This window comes from Momordica charantia (genome assembly GCF_013281855.1).
Source record: "Momordica charantia cultivar OHB3-1 chromosome 1 unlocalized genomic scaffold, Mcharantia_2.0 BLBB01000001.1, whole genome shotgun sequence".
Classification (NCBI taxonomy): domain Eukaryota; kingdom Viridiplantae; phylum Streptophyta; class Magnoliopsida; order Cucurbitales; family Cucurbitaceae; genus Momordica; species Momordica charantia.
Window position 1 is genome coordinate 14,571,410 of NW_028275157.1, and position 17,275 is coordinate 14,588,684.

The 17,275-nt window shown below is 35.3% G+C and overlaps 2 protein-coding genes across 5 annotated transcripts; both read right to left on the reverse strand.

Moving 5' to 3' along the window:
- Nucleotides 1–396: 396 nt before the first annotated feature.
- LOC111019432 (WAT1-related protein At5g64700-like) lies at nucleotides 397–2,127 on the reverse strand. The gene is made up of 5 exons (XM_088123954.1): nucleotides 1,927–2,127; nucleotides 1,554–1,807; nucleotides 1,009–1,471; nucleotides 768–898; nucleotides 397–648 (listed from the first exon to the last, which is right to left on the reverse strand). Exons 2-5 carry the CDS (start codon nucleotides 1,667–1,669, stop codon nucleotides 528–530), a joined length of 831 nt encoding a protein of 276 aa, XP_087980080.1. The 5' UTR covers nucleotides 1,670–1,807; nucleotides 1,927–2,127; the 3' UTR covers nucleotides 397–527.
- A 4,548-nt stretch (nucleotides 2,128–6,675) lies between these two features.
- Nucleotides 6,676–9,700, reverse strand: LOC111019431 (uncharacterized protein C24B11.05-like). 4 transcript variants are annotated; one of them, XM_088122469.1, is made up of 8 exons: nucleotides 9,494–9,700; nucleotides 9,174–9,239; nucleotides 8,973–9,070; nucleotides 8,849–8,862; nucleotides 8,280–8,367; nucleotides 7,884–8,171; nucleotides 7,726–7,778; nucleotides 6,676–7,184 (listed from the first exon to the last, which is right to left on the reverse strand). In XM_088122469.1, the coding sequence occupies exons 1-4, from the start codon at nucleotides 9,552–9,554 to the stop codon at nucleotides 8,851–8,853; spliced, it is 237 nt and encodes a 78-aa protein (XP_087978595.1). In that variant the 5' UTR covers nucleotides 9,555–9,700; the 3' UTR covers nucleotides 6,676–7,184; nucleotides 7,726–7,778; nucleotides 7,884–8,171; nucleotides 8,280–8,367; nucleotides 8,849–8,850. The 4 variants fall into 4 exon arrangements, 2 of the variants coding, with proteins under 2 accessions (XP_087978595.1, XP_087978570.1); XM_088122444.1 differs by having other exon boundaries at nucleotides 8,801–8,862; XR_015790220.1 differs by lacking the exon at nucleotides 9,174–9,239 and having other exon boundaries at nucleotides 8,280–8,862.
- Between the last annotated feature and the right edge of the window lie 7,575 nt (nucleotides 9,701–17,275).

A 17,275-nucleotide genomic window follows, 5' to 3' on the forward strand; every position in this document is an offset into this window, starting at 1 on the left:
TGTTTAGGACGAATGTTTAGGAAAAAATAACACTTTTAAAGTCTACGTTTTCTATATATATATTTTAGTTCAACCGTGCATGGTAAGGACTTGAATGTCCAATTTTTAGATAACCAGATGAGAAATTGGACTTTATATTTGAATTATTTTAAAATAGTGATGTGTGCAATTAATATAGGTCAAAATTGATGGAGACATGTTAGAAGATGCAGTTATTATATCCGTACCAATTTGAATTTGAATTTTGTAGTTTTCCTTTTCTGGGGAACTCACGTTTTGTTTTGCAACTCCTTTTGTAATCAAAGAATTCGAAAGTTTCAACTTTGAAAAAAAGGTTTTTTTTTAATAACACTTAGCACTAATTCTCGAGATTCCCACCGTAAGAGTCAGATAATGACAAACAAAATGGATAGCAAATTCCATCATACTGCATGGATGGAAACATGAATTGCAGATGAACCGAAAATGCAATACACAGAGACAAATATTAAAGAGTAAAGACAACAAGTGAAGAAAAAAGGTAAATTTTAGGCTTGTAGTTGTATTTGAGAAGGCTGGGATTGGGCATCTTGAACAGTGATTTGCTCCTTGCTTTTTCCCCACAAAACGCTGTAAAGACTTGTCACCAGCAACAACGTACCTAAAATACTGTCAGTTTCCAATAACACAGTCTTTGATTACAATTTACATAGTAACAAAATAATAAAATTGATATGAATACAGTAATTATAATATAAAAAGATCAATTATATTGAGCGAGAGATTACCTTCCCAAATAAATGCCTTCAGATAAGAAAAGTTGGGAACCAATAATGGTTGCGACCAAGTCCAAAGGTGTGGTCATTGCATGAAACACCGGACCCTTGTGTTTAATTACCCAACATTGAAGGGTTCCCAACTATGAAAATACCCTGTCCCATCTAGTAATAATAATTATTAAAGTTTAACTAGGTGGTAATTGATACATGCCTTTGTCTGGTTAAGAGATCATTTGAATTCCTTAATACTAAAAAAGGCTTTAATTTTTTTAAGAAGGGGAAGGAATAAGTAGATATTTACGCAGTAGATGAGAGAAAGGAGAGTGATGTTCCAGCACAAGATCCATTGGGAAGGGTGTGTGTCGATGGCAACAGCTATAACCAAGGACTGAATGGTGCTCATGGCTGATTGAAGGCACACGAAAGTGAGTGGGCAGGGGAAATGCTTCAAGAAACGAGCCTGGAGAACGAACCAAATGCCGGAACAGATGCTGGAGAGGGCCAAGAAGAAACAACCCAAGAACCATGTTTTTGCAGAGCCGGCGGGGCGATGGGGGGCCTGAGTTTGGGCGTGGTGGAAAAATTGGTGCGTCAAAACAGGCTCGAAATAGGGGCCCTTGTAAAAAGTCAGAATGGCCACGCCCCCGGTGCACACCACTATGCCCACCAGTTTCGCTATTCCACCTCCTGTCCTTATCTTCACCTCCTCCATTCTGCCATATAATAAGAACTAACTAAATTAAAGAAAAGAAAATAGCTTAGCAAGATTAAGACACATGTACTATCCAGAATTACCTGAACAAGAGAGCAAAGAAGAAAGTGGTGACGGGAATGCAGTTAGAGGCAGCGGCGCCAAATGTAGCGGAAGTGTAATCAATCGCCACGCCATACGCCTCCAAAGCAACAGTCATACTGATTACATCATTATTAATTACTGCAAAATTAATGGAGAAAAATTTTTAAATTGAGGAGCCAACCCTATGAGAGCGATTCCAAAAATCTCGCAGAGATTTAGTAGCGACACCGGCGGTGTGGCCGTCCTGGCCCTCCTTCGAGGAGATCATGAGAAAATTGAAACGAAAACAAATTAATTAAAATTTGCATATATTATATTCTATGTGATGAGAGATGAATTAATAAATAAAGAGCTAGGTTGAGGGTAGGGTACCATTTGAAAAAAAATGGTGAGGGGGATCAAGAGAATGGTTCCAGCGGCTTGGCGATAGAAGAAGAAGACGTAGCTGCTCATGCCCGACGTAAAAGCAGCCTTCGACATCAGATTCATGCCGGCGAATGTAAGTTGGACCACAACTGCGGCAATGTAAGGCTTTTTTGAACCCATGCCTGTTACCTATTACTAACAAATTGCAGTTGCAATGCTTAAGAACTCTGTGATTTTCTTCTATTAAGTAGCGCGCGCGCACACAATTTAATTTTAAAATAAATAAATAACCGCCAGCTAGCGCAAGCTGTAAATTTTCCATGTTTACGTTGGTGTACGTTGGAGGCTAGGGTTTAAACTACGAAAAACCACACTTTTAAAAGGAAAAATACTATGAAAATTAAGAGGGAGAAATTCAAAAGCAAATATGAGATTTAATGGTGGGCAGCATAGAAATATGTTTTCACTAGTATGTGGACCTAAGTAGGGGTCTACTTTGATCGGTTCGATCAGTTTCGAGGCTAAAACTCCCACCAACCGATCGACCAAATAGGTGAAGCTTCTGCTGAGATCGAACCCACGGTTAGTTTGGTCGATCAATATTCACCAAACCAACTTTTTTTTTTATTGTACATTTTATATTTTTTTGTCAAACCTCCTAACTTGAATCTAGCTTGAAAAGGGGGCTGCGGGGCAGCTTTGTGGCAGATCTGAGCGGCAGTTGCACCGAATTCGATCGACGAGAGTTTTGGGGGTGAGACTAGGTGTGACGATTGATAAACTACCACTCAACTCAAAAGCTTTAAGTTGATAGGTTTGGTAAATTTAATTCATTTATGATATCTAACATGTTTTCACGAAACTTAAAAGATTTTTAATATTTCTTTTCCTTTTTTAATTTAAGGAAACTTAAGATTTCTATCTTATGTCATTTTGTGAAATTACGTCTGGTCTCTCATTACTTACCTTACCCTCAAACCATTATTATTATTATTATTATTATTATTTTTTTTTAGGAATACCCTCAAACCATTATTTTCAGCCTTTGTACTTGCAGTTTCCATATTTTACATTCTTCCTTATGTAACTTTTTTTTTTCTTACATTCAGTGTGTAACTTATTTTCCTAATTTCTCTTTATTTGCAAATAAAAGCTAATAATATTATTATAGTATAGGCCATACTCACTCACCACTTTTATTATCCTCCAAAAAACTTTAAAGAATATGGGTAAAATACAACTTTGATCTGTAAGATTCGAGTTGAGTGTCAATTTTACCCCTGAATTTTTAGAGGGGATCACATTTTAGCTGTCGAGGTTTGCAATATAGTTATAAATGGTTATGTTAGACAATTAATTCACCTAAAGAAATGCTGATGTAAAGTTAATGATCATAATTATTTTTAAGATGATGTTAACAAGATGTGATATGTCATTAATATATTAAATATATTTTTATTAGGTTCATTATGTGGAGTTTATGTTCCAACCTTTTTTTTAATGGAGCAAATTTTTTTTACTGAATATGTTTATGATTTATTACTAATTTTACATAAAAAAAAATAAAATGATTCAATTAAAAAACAAAATTTACTTAAAACAAAAAAACATTAAACTATATTCTTCTTACAGCTTCAATGTTCTGTTCAAATTCATTTCTTGAGCCGGTTTTGACGGCTTAATAATCTATTTAGGTGGGTATTGATTCAGAAGACGAAGTTGACACATATGATAACATAATATAACTTGGGAAATTGACACATATTACCTAAAAAAAATTTTAGTTTGTATAGTAACATTTAAAAAAACATGCATGTGACATTTAATGTATATATTAAAAATGTGACCTTATCTGAGATCCCCAAATTATGAAAACTCGCCTGTATACTAATAGTTATGATGAATTTCATAAAGTTCGTGCAAGTTTACTTTGAACCTGCCCGAGTTTTTCGTCATGTTTGAAAAATATGTTTTCAACAAATTAAACAAATCCACAAATTTTTGGGGTCAGATTTGTCAAATTCGCATGTACCTTTAGACACATACAGGGATGAAGGTTTGAGAGAAAGTTTGGCATTTAAAGTGATTCCAATTTTATATTCTGCAAAATGATTCTGGGAGATTTTTGTTTGCTTTACTTTGGAAGCAGTTTCGTATATAATAAAGGGTTCATTTATGTAAGTTTTTAACCCTTTCCCTCTCTTTGCAAAAAAGATGCATGTATATAAATATATATAACAATGATTCTTTCTTCTCCAATTAATTGCGGCAAAGGCAGTTCTACAATTGTGGCAAAAAATGACAACTGTACCTGGGCATCCCTACTTTTCTTCTCCTTGGCGTTTATTCAAGGTGTTTTGTTTCCACACTTTTCTTCATCCCACTTTGTTTTTTCAAGAGATTTGAACTTCATTTAGAGGAGGTTTTAATCTAGCGAATAACATAATTGTTTTAAATTGGTTTAATTCCATATATTTATAACATCAAATCAATCATTCAAAAGAGTGAGACTAAAATAATAATAATAAATCAGTTTTATTGAAGTCCAAATAGAGTGGCACGTGTTAGAGAGGTGTTTAAGTTTGTTGTGTCTCATGTGGCTTAAATCACAAAAATGAAAAGAAAAAGAAAAAGAAAAAGAATAAGATTTGTAAATTGTTATATTGTTATAGGAAGATAAAAAGAATAACCAACCATAGGAGGGAAGATCAAGACGCGCTTACCAGGTAAATTAAGCCTAAACCAAGCGGCCCGGGCCGACCATGGTCGACCTGGCCGACCCGGGGTCGACGCTGAGCACTGCTCAGCACCGAGAAGCTTTTCTTGGGGATATCAAGAAGACGGGTACCCTGTTATCCAAGCCTCGAACCAGCACTACAAGAGAATCACTTATATACTCACCCAATAAGGAGAAGTACACACTTTGCACTTTCCAATATAGAGTGGTTGTGAATTTCATCTTGGGTAGACATGTTTCCAGCTCCCTAATTGAATATGTTCCCAAACATTGCTCATTCCCAACTCCCGAGACCAAGCAAACTTTAAAGCACATTTTATAGGCACGAAAGGGAGAGCTCATCCTTGAGTACTCACCGTCCTACTACAAAGAGATGAATCGTCTAATGCAAATAGAGGTTTTCATGCATCAAAAAAACTTTTCCAAGTCACAAAGGAGCTAACAAACTGAAAATACTTGCCAAACACTATCAGTAAGATGGAAATATTGAAATATCTCTATTAAATAAACAATGTAAGCAGTTCAAACAACGCGCTCTTCGAAAGCTACAACAAGTGATTCTCTCACCTCCCCCCTCCCTCGAAGGTGGGGTTTAGTTCATGATAAAAGAAAATAAAATAGTGGGCTTCAGCAGCGGCGAAGAACCCTCAGCTCAGTGATGATGAAAGGTCCAACTCTTTCTTCTTTAGCTCATTCCTCGAAATGGGTGAAGAATGTTCCCTATATTTCTATCCAAAAATGATTCTTTCCTTTTTTTTTGTCCTCTACTATGTGGCTGGGCTCCCACTTACTTTTATACCAGATCCTGATTTTTAGGGCAGCACCTAGAAGCTGTACGGACACAGTTAAAGAATTGGACAGAGAAGTTAATTACTATGCAGTCAACAGATGCGAGAGCATCCAACATGGAGACGTTTCTCGAGCTCTAGCATTCCTACAGCAGCCTTCATGGCACCCAGCTTCGGCATCCTCAAATATGCAAAAACAATTCAAAATATCAGAGAATTAGCTCATACTTATTCAATTCAAGGTCATTGAGGGATTTAAATATATATCTAGATGACTTCTTCACTCAATTCCTCTCTTTTCCTACTAATTAACCACAGACCCTTACGTTTACACATCAAAATTACCCAAATTAGACCAAAAAAACACTCTCTTTTGGAGAGTTATCAATGAGTCATTTAAAATATTACCACAAATAAAGAGTCATGAGAAATTCTCCAAGAAGGGAGAGTTTGAGAGCTAAATACTTGTGTATCCTTTAGAGAGTTTGAAAAACTTGTAGAGTGATTCTTGAGCATTTCTGTGTGAAAGAAAGCTGAGAGAATAATTAGGACTTGTAAATTCTTGGGAGATTATCTCTAGCATTTTAGTAGAACCTACAACGGTAGCAGAGAACTGAACATAGCTCACATTTGGTGAACTAGTATAAATCTGACGTTTAATTTTCCTCTCCCTAATTTTTATTTATCGTTCTTGTTGCGTAGAAGTTTTAGATTATTTTATTTATTCTTTTAATTTGTAAGTTCAGATTTGATTTGAATTTCATTTTAATTGGAACCAGAATATGATCTAGGAATAACTAACAAATATTGTATGTATTTGTGATTGAGATAATTATTAGTTGACTGCATTATTTTCCCAACAATGTTCATCTAAAGATGCTCATTCACTCATACGATGAAAAAACAATCATTGCTTCAGATGCAATTTAGTGGTTAGAGTTTTTGTCATGCATAATTGCTCTAACCTTAACCATAATCTAACTGTAGTTTTCTCCTTCAAAACATCTTGCAAAATTCATTTGACAAATGAAGATGAATTATTAGAGTAATGACTTTTCAATCTTTGTGATGTTTTTCCTCTTGTATCTAAGAATGCATGCATCTTATTATATCTCATTAATGATTCTTCTAGGTAATTCGCTTGGACAAGAACAACCCACATTTTATTTTGCCATGATAAAACTCTAGTATTGCGATTCAAAAGTGGAATCTCATGCTTCACACTTACCATGAATAAAGATATTACCAAACTAATCTATTAAATCACATCTTATACCACTTGTTATAATGACAAAGATCCTCAAATCTCAAATCACACCATAATAATAAACTATCCAATTACGACAATGGCAAACTATAAAGAGATAAAAATGGACAAAGAAAACTTACCTGGTTCGGACTAAGCTAATATTAAACTCACTAAAACTAATTTCCAAATAGAAATTAATTAGAAAATATTTGGACTAGAGGTGGATACCCACAAACTCACTCATGCGTAAAGCAAAGAGGAGGACTCCTTAAATAGGCTATCAAAGCCGTGAAATTCTTTTCCCTTTTCCATGTAGTAAAGTTACTGCCACAACAGCTGTCACAGAAGTCTGCACAGCTACTTTATTATTGGGAGAGTAATTGATTTCTGATTTCATTTCAACTTCACAAAGCTCTGGAATTGCTTCCTTTATGTTGTGGATGCTTTCAACTGCATAATCTGCTCCTTTGCTTCTCTGGGAAGTGCCAACCTACACAAAAATTATGGACACAACTTTAGGCTTTGTTCGTCGTAAAACAACTCTCGGCTTTTGTTTTCACAACGGTCTTTGAGAGGTTCGTAAGAGTTAATGTTATTGTGTATATTGAAATTAACTATTCTCATGAATATCAAATTTAAAATTTAGAACGAACGACTTCTTTTAGTCTAAAATGAAGGCTATCTATAGTTGAACTTTTCTCAAATAGATTTCCAATGAATTTTTGTTTTGAAAAATGGATCACTCAAATTATTAGAAAACTAGAGAAGATCATGAATTGAGTCTTCATTTAAAATTTCTGAATTGGTTAAATGTAATTTTATGACTAATTAAAATTTTAATGTCAATTTTTTTATATGGCACTTCTAAAAGTGTCTTGACCAACTTACGCAAGATAACTGCGGGTAGATTCCAATTGAATTTTGTTGTGATATAGATCAAAGTTTTATCTAAAATAAAAAATTACAGTCTGCAGAAACTTGGAAGTAGAGAAATGTTTGAAAAGCTAATTCTTCATTCAGCAGTAACTTACCAGCACAGTTTGAAGCCCAAGTCGCTTGCCTGCTTGAAGATTGCGGACACTATCTTCAAAAAACAATTGAAAAAACAACACAAAACAAAACAAATCAAAATCACAAGCAAATTTTTTACCACAAAATATAATTTTCAAGATCATGATCATCTTCTTACTGTTCTTTGGGGGTCAATATTTGCCATTTTGAGGGCCCATTCAATGGCAGCTTCTGATGGTTTACAGACAATGGGTGTTTTGGGCAACCCAATCAAAGGGCTTGGCTGAGAAAAATGGGCAATTATGTCAAAGATTTCACTGCTTGAATCCTGTTTTTCACCTGCAGAAACAGGCCCTCTTTGAGTGGGATTGAGGGTTTTAAAGCAGATGATGCCTTCAAAACAGTCTTCTAATCCAAGTTTGTTAAGTACTTTGGCTGTGTGAATTCTGTCTGCATTGGTAAAGATCTGTTTTTTCCACACAGAAAACAGAGAGTGGTTTGTAAGAGAACAGTCAAGACATAAAAGGGTTGAATTTGAAGTTCTTTTTCTTTTCATTTTTTTGGGAATTCTTACAAGTTTCCTGACGGGGAGGCTCAGCAGAAGGCCTCTCAAAATGGGATCAGGTTTCAGATTGTCATAAGGCAATCTCCCATGAACAAAGCTGTCAAAAACAGAAAATTAGATCACGAGTATATAAATAAAGATATATAATATCATATTAGTACGACGAGCCTCCTTCGTAAATATTATTCATTTTTAGTCTAAAATCGCTCAAATTTACTTAAAAGTATCAATAATAAAGATTTATTTATTATTATTATTATTATTATTATTTTTACAATGCGTATTAAATTCTTAATATTTAAAATCGACTATAGCCGTTGGTCAATAGACTATTTGCCCGATTGGCACGGGCTAGATAGTAGTTTTGTGAGGAAAATATTTAGGTAGCAGACTTATTTCCTATTGAGAGTTTGACAACTAAAAAAGAAAAATACAAAAGAACTTTTTAGAAAAACAATGAACCGTTAAACATGGAATGGAACATAGAGATGGTAAGAACATTGGTAATTTTTCTTAAGAGCAAGTTTTACAGATGAAAGAGAAAGTTTGACACAGTGGAGGCTGCGAACTGCGATTACCATTACCCAATAGCCTGCAAAATAGAAGCAAAAAAGAACATCGACTTGAACAAGTACTTCAAACAATCAAAAGCACTTCTTTAGAACAAAAAACTCTAAAAAAAGGGAGAAAAAAAAAACATGCCCTGAGACCAGCCATTGTTGTTCCATAATTCTTGTAAAGAAGGTTATTCAGCTCTGGGATTTTGCTCTTCTCTATCCCAAGCCTTTCAGCAATATAAGCTGCAAAAGAAAAGGAACCATATTTTGGTGAGAATAAGGTCTTAAAAAATGAGGGCATTGTCCGATTTTAGGACAAAAACAGACATAACAGATAGATAGAAACCTTGTATATTGGTTTTGCAAGCTGCTGCCAAACCAGAGCTAACAGGATATAGGGTGTCATCCAGATCTACAGGTTTTAAAACACACATGTTAAACTTCTCTGCTTTTTCAGCAATTGAATAGTAATGAAAATGGCAAGAAAAAGATGGTAAAAGAAAGGAAGAACAACACAACAACACATAGGTTTTAAGTGAAAAATAGTGATGACTCTGTTTTGGAGCTCAGTTTTTGTCAGTTTAAATGAAGTTTCGGTTCCAGATTTTGGAGTGAATTAGGGTGACCCATATAAAAAATCTTGTAATGTGAAAGAAGAAGGCTTACCAAAAAGAAGACAATCAAATTTTGGCATTTGAGCCTTCATGTAACATTTATCAAATTCCATTATCTTTTAGAAGGAAGAAGGAGAAAAGGGGGAGGAGAAACAGAGGGAGAGGGTGGTTTATGCAAAGGAGCAATCCAACAAAGTGAATTTGAAAGGATAGTGCAGTAGCCACTTAGTCCTCAACAAACTGTAAACAACTTCAGGTGGCCTTGAAATTCAAACCAATGAATTTATTACGTTTTGTAGTCCTTTTTACTTTTTTAATCCTTTATTATTTTTCTATCATAAATGACAGAACTCTAAATGGATCTTTGCCTAATGTATAAAGATAAACCTGAAGATAAGGGATGATTGGTAAGGTCTTTTTTTTTAATAAGTAGGATTTAATTGAATCATAAGAATTAAATTGAAAATTTGAAAGTAATAGAGACCAAAATAATATTATGCTAGAATTATAGAGATCAAATTAAAATCATACAACTCGACAGCAAATTGATAGAGATGAAAATTGATGTGCAGAGACAAGAGTCGGATTGGTGGTGGTATAAGGCTAGTGATCAAATCTCAAAAATCAAACTCTACATAATTTTTGTTTGATATCCGACTTTGCTTAATTGATATTACATTAGTATTTTTAAAAGTTTATAAATCAAAACAAATATATTTGGAAAGTTTTAGGGAGAAGATTCGGGACTACACTCGAATTAAAATTTTTGTTCTTAGGAACCAATCAGATATTTTTATTCTCACATTGAAAAGAAAGCAAGAGTCCTATAATTAAATGGGAAGTAAATAAAAAGCAGTCTCTCTTCGAAGAAAATAGAGACCAAAGCCTAACGTTAGTGGGGCCCACCGCTAGCGTAGCGACGCGGATTTGCTATAATCCGGATCTGGGGCCCATTCAGATTAGACCCGGTTTTTCCATTTTTATGTATTCTTTTCGTTTTTTTCCTAAAATGGAAAATTATTTCGATTACCGCCAGAGGAAAAACAAACCCCACTCTCTCCGGACCGGTGGTAACTGTGCGCTCTCCTTTTTTTCTGTAAAAACTCATTTATTATTCTCCCGCTTCCGAAATGACGCCTCTGCCCCTAACATTTGAGGTAAATTACTTTCCCACATGGGTAAAAGCCACGTACGCTTTGATTTGACGAAAAAGCCCCCATTGAATACAGGAAATTATGTATAGGTAGCTTTCCTAATCGAGTGCTTCACTAATTTGTAGCCTCATGACATATCTTTTTGCTAATATAATTCAAATTTGGTTAAAAAAACATCCAAACTCCAAGTAATACAAAACATAGACTTACGGTTGCATTTTTCATTTTTAGAAACCGAATAAAAGTGACTAAACTTCTAGGATAACTCATGAAAGCTCATTGACCAACCATGAGCCATGGCTAGCCGTGATGATAGGCACCGGCGGATCCTGGACGTGCCCCCTGGAATTTATAATATATATTAACATTGTATACAGAATTTATCAAGATTATTTTTTGCTCCCTTGGCAGCTTCACGCCCTGGATATTCCGATTGTTCCTTCCTAGCGTCCCGTGTTCGAACCTGCCATTTGGCTTGATTTTATTTTATTTTCTTTTTATATTTTGCAATGATTTTTTCAAAATATGTGTTTTTTTTTTTTTTTGACATCTTTGACTTTTTATGATTTCTTTTTATACTTCTGAATTGATTTTTTAAAATATGTTCTCTCAATAAGTAATTTAAATTTTGTGTCCAGACTGAGAAAGAATTAAAAAGGTTTATAGTTTACCATTATGCATTGAATACCCATTTATATAAAAAATTCAAAAATTAGACGTGCATGGCCTTGGAGAAGTTATATATTGGGTGCAAAATATAAATAAATAATTAAATAAATATATATACACACACACGACGATCACTATGACAATTGATCATATATATAAAAAATTGAATTTTATGCTTATAAAACCTTTTCGAATGTATAAACTTAAATTAAAATAATCTTTTATAAACTTAAATTATTATATTGAAGGTCTGTGAGAAGTATATATGTACACACATTTTCATGATTTAGGAAAAAACTGAGCAAAAAAGAGATGCAAAAGTTGAAGCAATTTGATTTTCACAATTATAGTCCGATCTATAAATTTTGTTGAGGGCAACTTTATACTAATTTTTAAGTGAATCATTCACAAATTTATAAAAGTATGACTTTGAAGTTGACAAGTTATTTTGTAAATATGCTATAAGAATGTGATCTCAAATTAAATATTACCCTTGTAATTAACAATTATATCTATCCAAAATTACTATTAATTTTCTTAAATGGAGATGATGAACCCAATCAATTTTCTTTTATAATATCTTTGTGACTTAGATTCCAAATTAAATTTACAAGAAGCTATAATAAAATAAGAATGATAATAATTATAGGTATAAAAGCAATTCAAACATAACAATTTTATATTCTATTTTTAAGTTTTTAACAACTATTATATTTAAAATTACCTTGAATAGTTAAATTCATAGTATATATAGTGTAAAATTAATAAAAATGTACATTAAACAATTAATATCTAAATTGTCGACTTCTTTAGCTTTTCTAAAAATTGAAACTAAAAATTATATAAAGTCAGAACAATTTAATATAAAAAACGATGATTTAAAGAGAAGAAAAAAAATATTAGTCCAATAATTTATAGAAAAAACATTAACTATTATGTAACCATAATGTATAAATTGAAAACAAAAATCAGTCTTGAAATTGTGGGCAACAATTAGAAAAAAACAAATATGACATAAATGATCTACAAATTAAAATAATTTATTTTAGTCTTAGAAGAGTAGGTAATAGCTATCCAATTTAAAATTATGATTAAAATGTTTCAAAAACTATTTCTCTTATTTTAGTTTTTATTAAAAATTGACATATTTATATAAAAAATTTACCATCTCTTTTTATTTTCATGTTTCATTTTTTAAAAATGGATTTGATTTTGTTTTTCTTATTTAAAAATAAAATTGACAAAAAAAAAATCTTTATATTAAACTCACGTCAAACTGAATAAAAAATTAGAATTACCTTAAAAGAAAATAAAAATAAAAACTTTCATCAAAAAATAAAAGAAAATAAAAATGTCCAAGGGTAGATTCAAACACAGGCGCGATAGGTGGAGCATAAATTTAAAGAAAACCTAATAAAAAAGCAAAAGAAAAAAAGAAAAAAGAAAAAAAAAAGGCAACAAGTTGGAAACTGGAACATGGAGCGCGCGGCAGAGAGGCTAGGTATACATTTAACACCACACTACAAATGATTATGATAAATTATGGTGTATTTTTGTATAGTAAATCTAGAAAGCCAGGGGGGCTCCAGCCCCTCGACCCTTCATAATTCCGCTCCTGATTATAGTGCTACACAATTGATAGAAGCAATGTTTTTTTGTCATTCTACATGTCTATAAATTGATCTAAAAATAAACTACGGCAGTATTGACTTTGTAGTATTAAGAAAAAACATCAAATAGAGATCTTTTAAATGAACTTTCTAATAAGTTTGAATAAATGAGTTTTAAAGAACTCGAGTAAATCGAAAGTAATGAGTTCAAACTCCATGCTGGTCACTCACCTTAAGAATTAATTCTGTATGTTTTCTGACACCAAATATTGTGGAATTAGTCGATTGCTCTGAGAAATAAATCAAAGCTCGTGTAAATTACCCCACACTAATGGATATAAAAGAATAATGGTAAATAAATAATAAAAAGAAAACTTCGAATGAGTCATTATCTACGCTTAAGAACAACTTGGTGTATATTGTAATATTTATATGTACTTTTTTTAATTAATTATTCATTTAAAACAACCGGCTATACAGCCTTGTTGATATATTAAAGTTCTGGTTGTTAGATATTTAATTTGTTTCTCTCAATAACGCTTTACTTTTCAATATAATATTTTAATTGAAACGATGTGTTCATGAAATTCTATGAAGATATTCAAGAGAAAATAAAAAGATACAATACTCATCCAAAATGCAAGTGCAAGCATTATTCGGGAGTTGGTGGATAGATAAATGGAAAGAATTAAAACAAGGAGAGAGGGGCAGATCCAAAGGAGACATCGTGCATGTTAAAGAGTTAACAATTAACACGCAAAGTAAAGAAGTAACTCAAGAATGAGTTTATGATTTGATTTCTGTGTGTCTCTATAGGGTAAGCTCCCACCTTTTTATAGAGAAGTGAGAGAACTAAATTTAGAAAACAAAACTAATGAGAGATTGTGTTAAGAATATAACTTGACTTTGACAAGATCATGGAGTTAGTTGTTGGTCTTGTGACTTGCACTTCGTAACATCCCCGCAAACGAGAGGGTGGGAAAAACAGCCCGAGTTTGGAAAACAGATACGCAAACTGAGAGTGGACAAGAGGTTTGGTGAGGCAGTCGGCGACCTGATCAACAGAGGAAATATACCGAACATCAAGGTGGTTATTAAGGACCTGATGGTTGAGCCATGTAAACATCTTCCTTGAGAGTGTCATTCAGAAAGGCATTATTAAAACCAAGTTGCCTAAGTTGCCACCCAGAAGAAACAACAAAAAATAGAACAATATGGATGGTGGAAGCCTTAACAACTGGGTTGAAGGTTTCAAAATAGTCAACACCAGGATGTTGGTGGAAGCCTTTTGCGACAAGACGGGCTTTGTAGCGCTCAATGAACCCATCGGAAGTTCGCTTGATTCGAAAAACCCACTTGCAACCAACAACATTGTGAGCTGTGGAGGATGGAACCAAGGTCCAAGTATTGTTGCGGATCAATGCTGAAAGGCCTGCATCCATCGCTGCCTTCCACTGAGGCGTTTGAAGAGCATCAGAGACCTGCGTTGATTCAATTAGTAACCAATCCTGGGCAGTGGTGGCAGCCCATATTTTGGGTTTAATAATGCTAGATTTCACACGGGTAGGATGAGAGTTCTGTACCGGTAGGGGAGTAGGGTCGGACGAGGCCTCGGGTTGGGGGAGGTGTAGTAATGGAGGATGAGGGTTGAGAGGTTCAGTGACCAGTGATGTTATTGGTGGCAGCGGAGAGGAGATAGTTAGAAGGTCAATGATTGTCGATGGTATTTGTGGCATTGGAGAGGATATAGCCAGTGATTCTAGGGCTGGTGGTGGAGGTGATGAAGAGAAGAGACAGGGAGAGGGCGAGGGGGTTGGGTGACAAATTGGCAAGGTCAGAGGATATATGGGATGTTGTTGGTAAGACAACAGTAGGGCAGGAGTGGTGATTAGCTAAGCCAGTGGGTATAGGATGTGTTGGGATGGAAGAAACTGGAGTGGAAAGGTGACTTTGGGCAGGTGGGGAGAGAGGTAGAGGTGGTGGCATGGGAAACCAGGACATTGTTGATGAGGCCACAGATGCAGCGAGAGGAGAGGTGGCAGACTTTGTTTGTCCAAAGCTAGAGGTGAATGGAAATTCAGTTTCATTGAACTGGACGTGCAATGAGATAAATACTTTTCCTGTTGGGCTGAGACAACGATGACCCTTGTGCATTGGACTAAATCCAAGATATACACATTTCATGGTATGGAACTGGAACTTTTGGCTGTGATATGGGCGTAAATAGGGGAAACATGCACACCCAAAGGTCTTTACAGATGTGAGATCAAGTTGCTTCTCAACTAGTGCTTCTATCGGAGACTTGAATTTTAGAACGGCCATAGGCATGCTGTTTATCAAGAGGGTGGCAGTAAGAAACGCATCCCACCAATAGTTCAACTGCATAGATGCTTGAGCGAGAAGTGTGAGACCAGTCTCAACTATGTGTTGATGCTTTCGCTCTGCCCGCCCATTTTATGCTGAAGTGTATGGACAAGAGACTCGGATCTGAATCCCAAGATTGCAGCATAGAGAATGAATTGGTTGATATTCGCCCCCACCATCGGATTGGAGTGTCATCACCTGGGTCTTGAATTGATTCTGTATCAAAGATAAAAACAGTTTAAAAGCTATAATTGTATCACTTTTCTGATGTAAAGGAAATATCCATGTGAACCGACTGTAATCATCCAAAAAATGGACATAATATCGAAACCCGTCTGAAGAGAGGTGAGGTGCCGGTCCCCAGAGATATGTATGAACTAGTTCAAACATTCCTGTAGCATGAGAGTGAGAGTCATGAAACGGTAAGGCATGAGATTTTCCAAACTGACATGCATCACAAAAACTTATTGGTTCATTAGTCTTGCAGGGAAGATTACAAGTTCTAATGATGTGATATAAGACTTTAATGGAAGGATGTCCAAGCCGTTTATGCCACACGGTTTTGGACACCACTACATTGATGTGTTCAGCAAAAGAGAAAGAAGGAGTTGGTTTCTCTGAACTGAGAGTATTATTCGATAGAGATACAACAGTGTGAGCAAACAGCGGTGCAGTCAATGTGGGAGCAGCGGGTGGTGACCAGTTACTTCTATCAAGATGATAGAGGTCATCTTTAAGTGTTTCTTTCAGCAAAGTTCTTCCCGAAGCCTTGTCTTTAACCGAGCAAAAGTCAGTATGGAATTCAACAAAGACGTCATTATCTTTAGCTAGTCGTGAGACACTAACAAGGTTTTTAGCTATATCAGGAACACAGAGAACATCTTTCAATTTTAAAGAACCACCTGAGGCATGGATATTAGTGCTATCCAATGTGAGAGATAGATAACTTATTGCCATTTGAGACAATTACATTTTCGCTACCTGAGTAATCAACTTTTTGCTCAACATTGTTCGGGTTGGCTGTCACATGACTTGTAGCTCCACTGTCGGCATACCAACTAGGATCAAAGACAGTCTCAAGGGTAGTGACCGTGGTAGAAGTGTGATGTGCAATAAACACATTGGGTCCAGAATTTGAGGGGGTGAAATTTTTATGTTGGGTGGGTTGAGGTCCTGTGTTTTGATCAAAACGATAGTGACAAACGGCAGCAATATGCCCTATCCGATTACATACCTGGTAGATGGGTCTATTTCCACTGCTTCCATTGTTGCTGTTATTACTTTCCCATCGACCTCTACCACGATTACGTTGACCAAAACCTCCTCGTTGATAACCACCGCCACGATGAGTATTTGACCCATGATTGTTGTTTCCATTATTGGTCCGCTGGTTGGTTTGGAAGTTTCGCCCATCAACATAGTTCATTGAGGGTGTTTGAGTCCGGTTGATCGGGATGCCACTTTTGAGGGAGTTTTGTATTCCAACCGTTTCTCGTATGTTAGAAGCTCTGCGTGCATTTCTGACCATGATGGATTTACTTTGCCTTGAACGGCCACCACGATGGAATTGTACTCTTCATCTAAGCCTATCAATACTTGTGAAACCAAGTCTCGAACAGAGACCGAACTACCCGCTAGTGCCAAATTATCAACATGACTTTTCATAAGCTTTAAATATTCAGTCATTTGTAACGAGCCCTTGTGGGTTTGTTGAAATACCTGTTTTAGGTAGTTTACTTCCGCTCTGGATTGGACGCCAAAAAGTTCGTGAACTGCTGTCCATAGTTCTCGCGACGTGCAAAAACCCATAACTTGCATGGCTACGTCCGCTGTCATCGAGTTGTGAAGCCAACCCAAGAGTAGTTGATCTACTGCGATCCACGCCTCGTACGCGGGGTTCAAAGTCGGGGAAGATTGCGACGAGGTGCTGCCTTCTATATTTGTAGGTGTGTCTGTTGGAACAAGATGCATGGGAGGGCATGGCTTGTCTCCCGTAAGGTTGTCAAATAGCTTGTAGCTTCGCAGGATCGGTAAAGC

Bases quoted from the DNA above. Each gene is read 5' to 3' on its own strand.
- LOC111019432 (XM_088123954.1), bottom strand. From the start codon at position 1,669: ATGACTGTTGCTTTGGAGGCGTATGGCGTGGCGATTGATTACACTTCC. The intron at 1,472-1,553 runs GTAATTCTGGAT...ATTATATGGCAG, and splicing joins TTCTTTGCTCTCTTGTTCAG to AATGGAGGAGGTGAAGATAA. The intron at 899-1,008 runs AGTATTAAGGAA...GTATTTTCATAG, and splicing joins AAAAAATTAAAGCCTTTTTT to TTGGGAACCCTTCAATGTTG.
- LOC111019431 (XM_088122469.1), bottom strand. From the start codon at position 9,554: ATGGAATTTGATAAATGTTACATGAAGGCTCAAATGCCAAAATTTGAT. The intron at 9,240-9,493 runs GTAAGCCTTCTT...TAAAACCTGTAG, and splicing joins ATTTGATTGTCTTCTTTTTG to ATCTGGATGACACCCTATAT. The intron at 9,071-9,173 runs GTTTCTATCTAT...TTTCTTTTGCAG, and splicing joins TTGCAAAACCAATATACAAG to CTTATATTGCTGAAAGGCTT.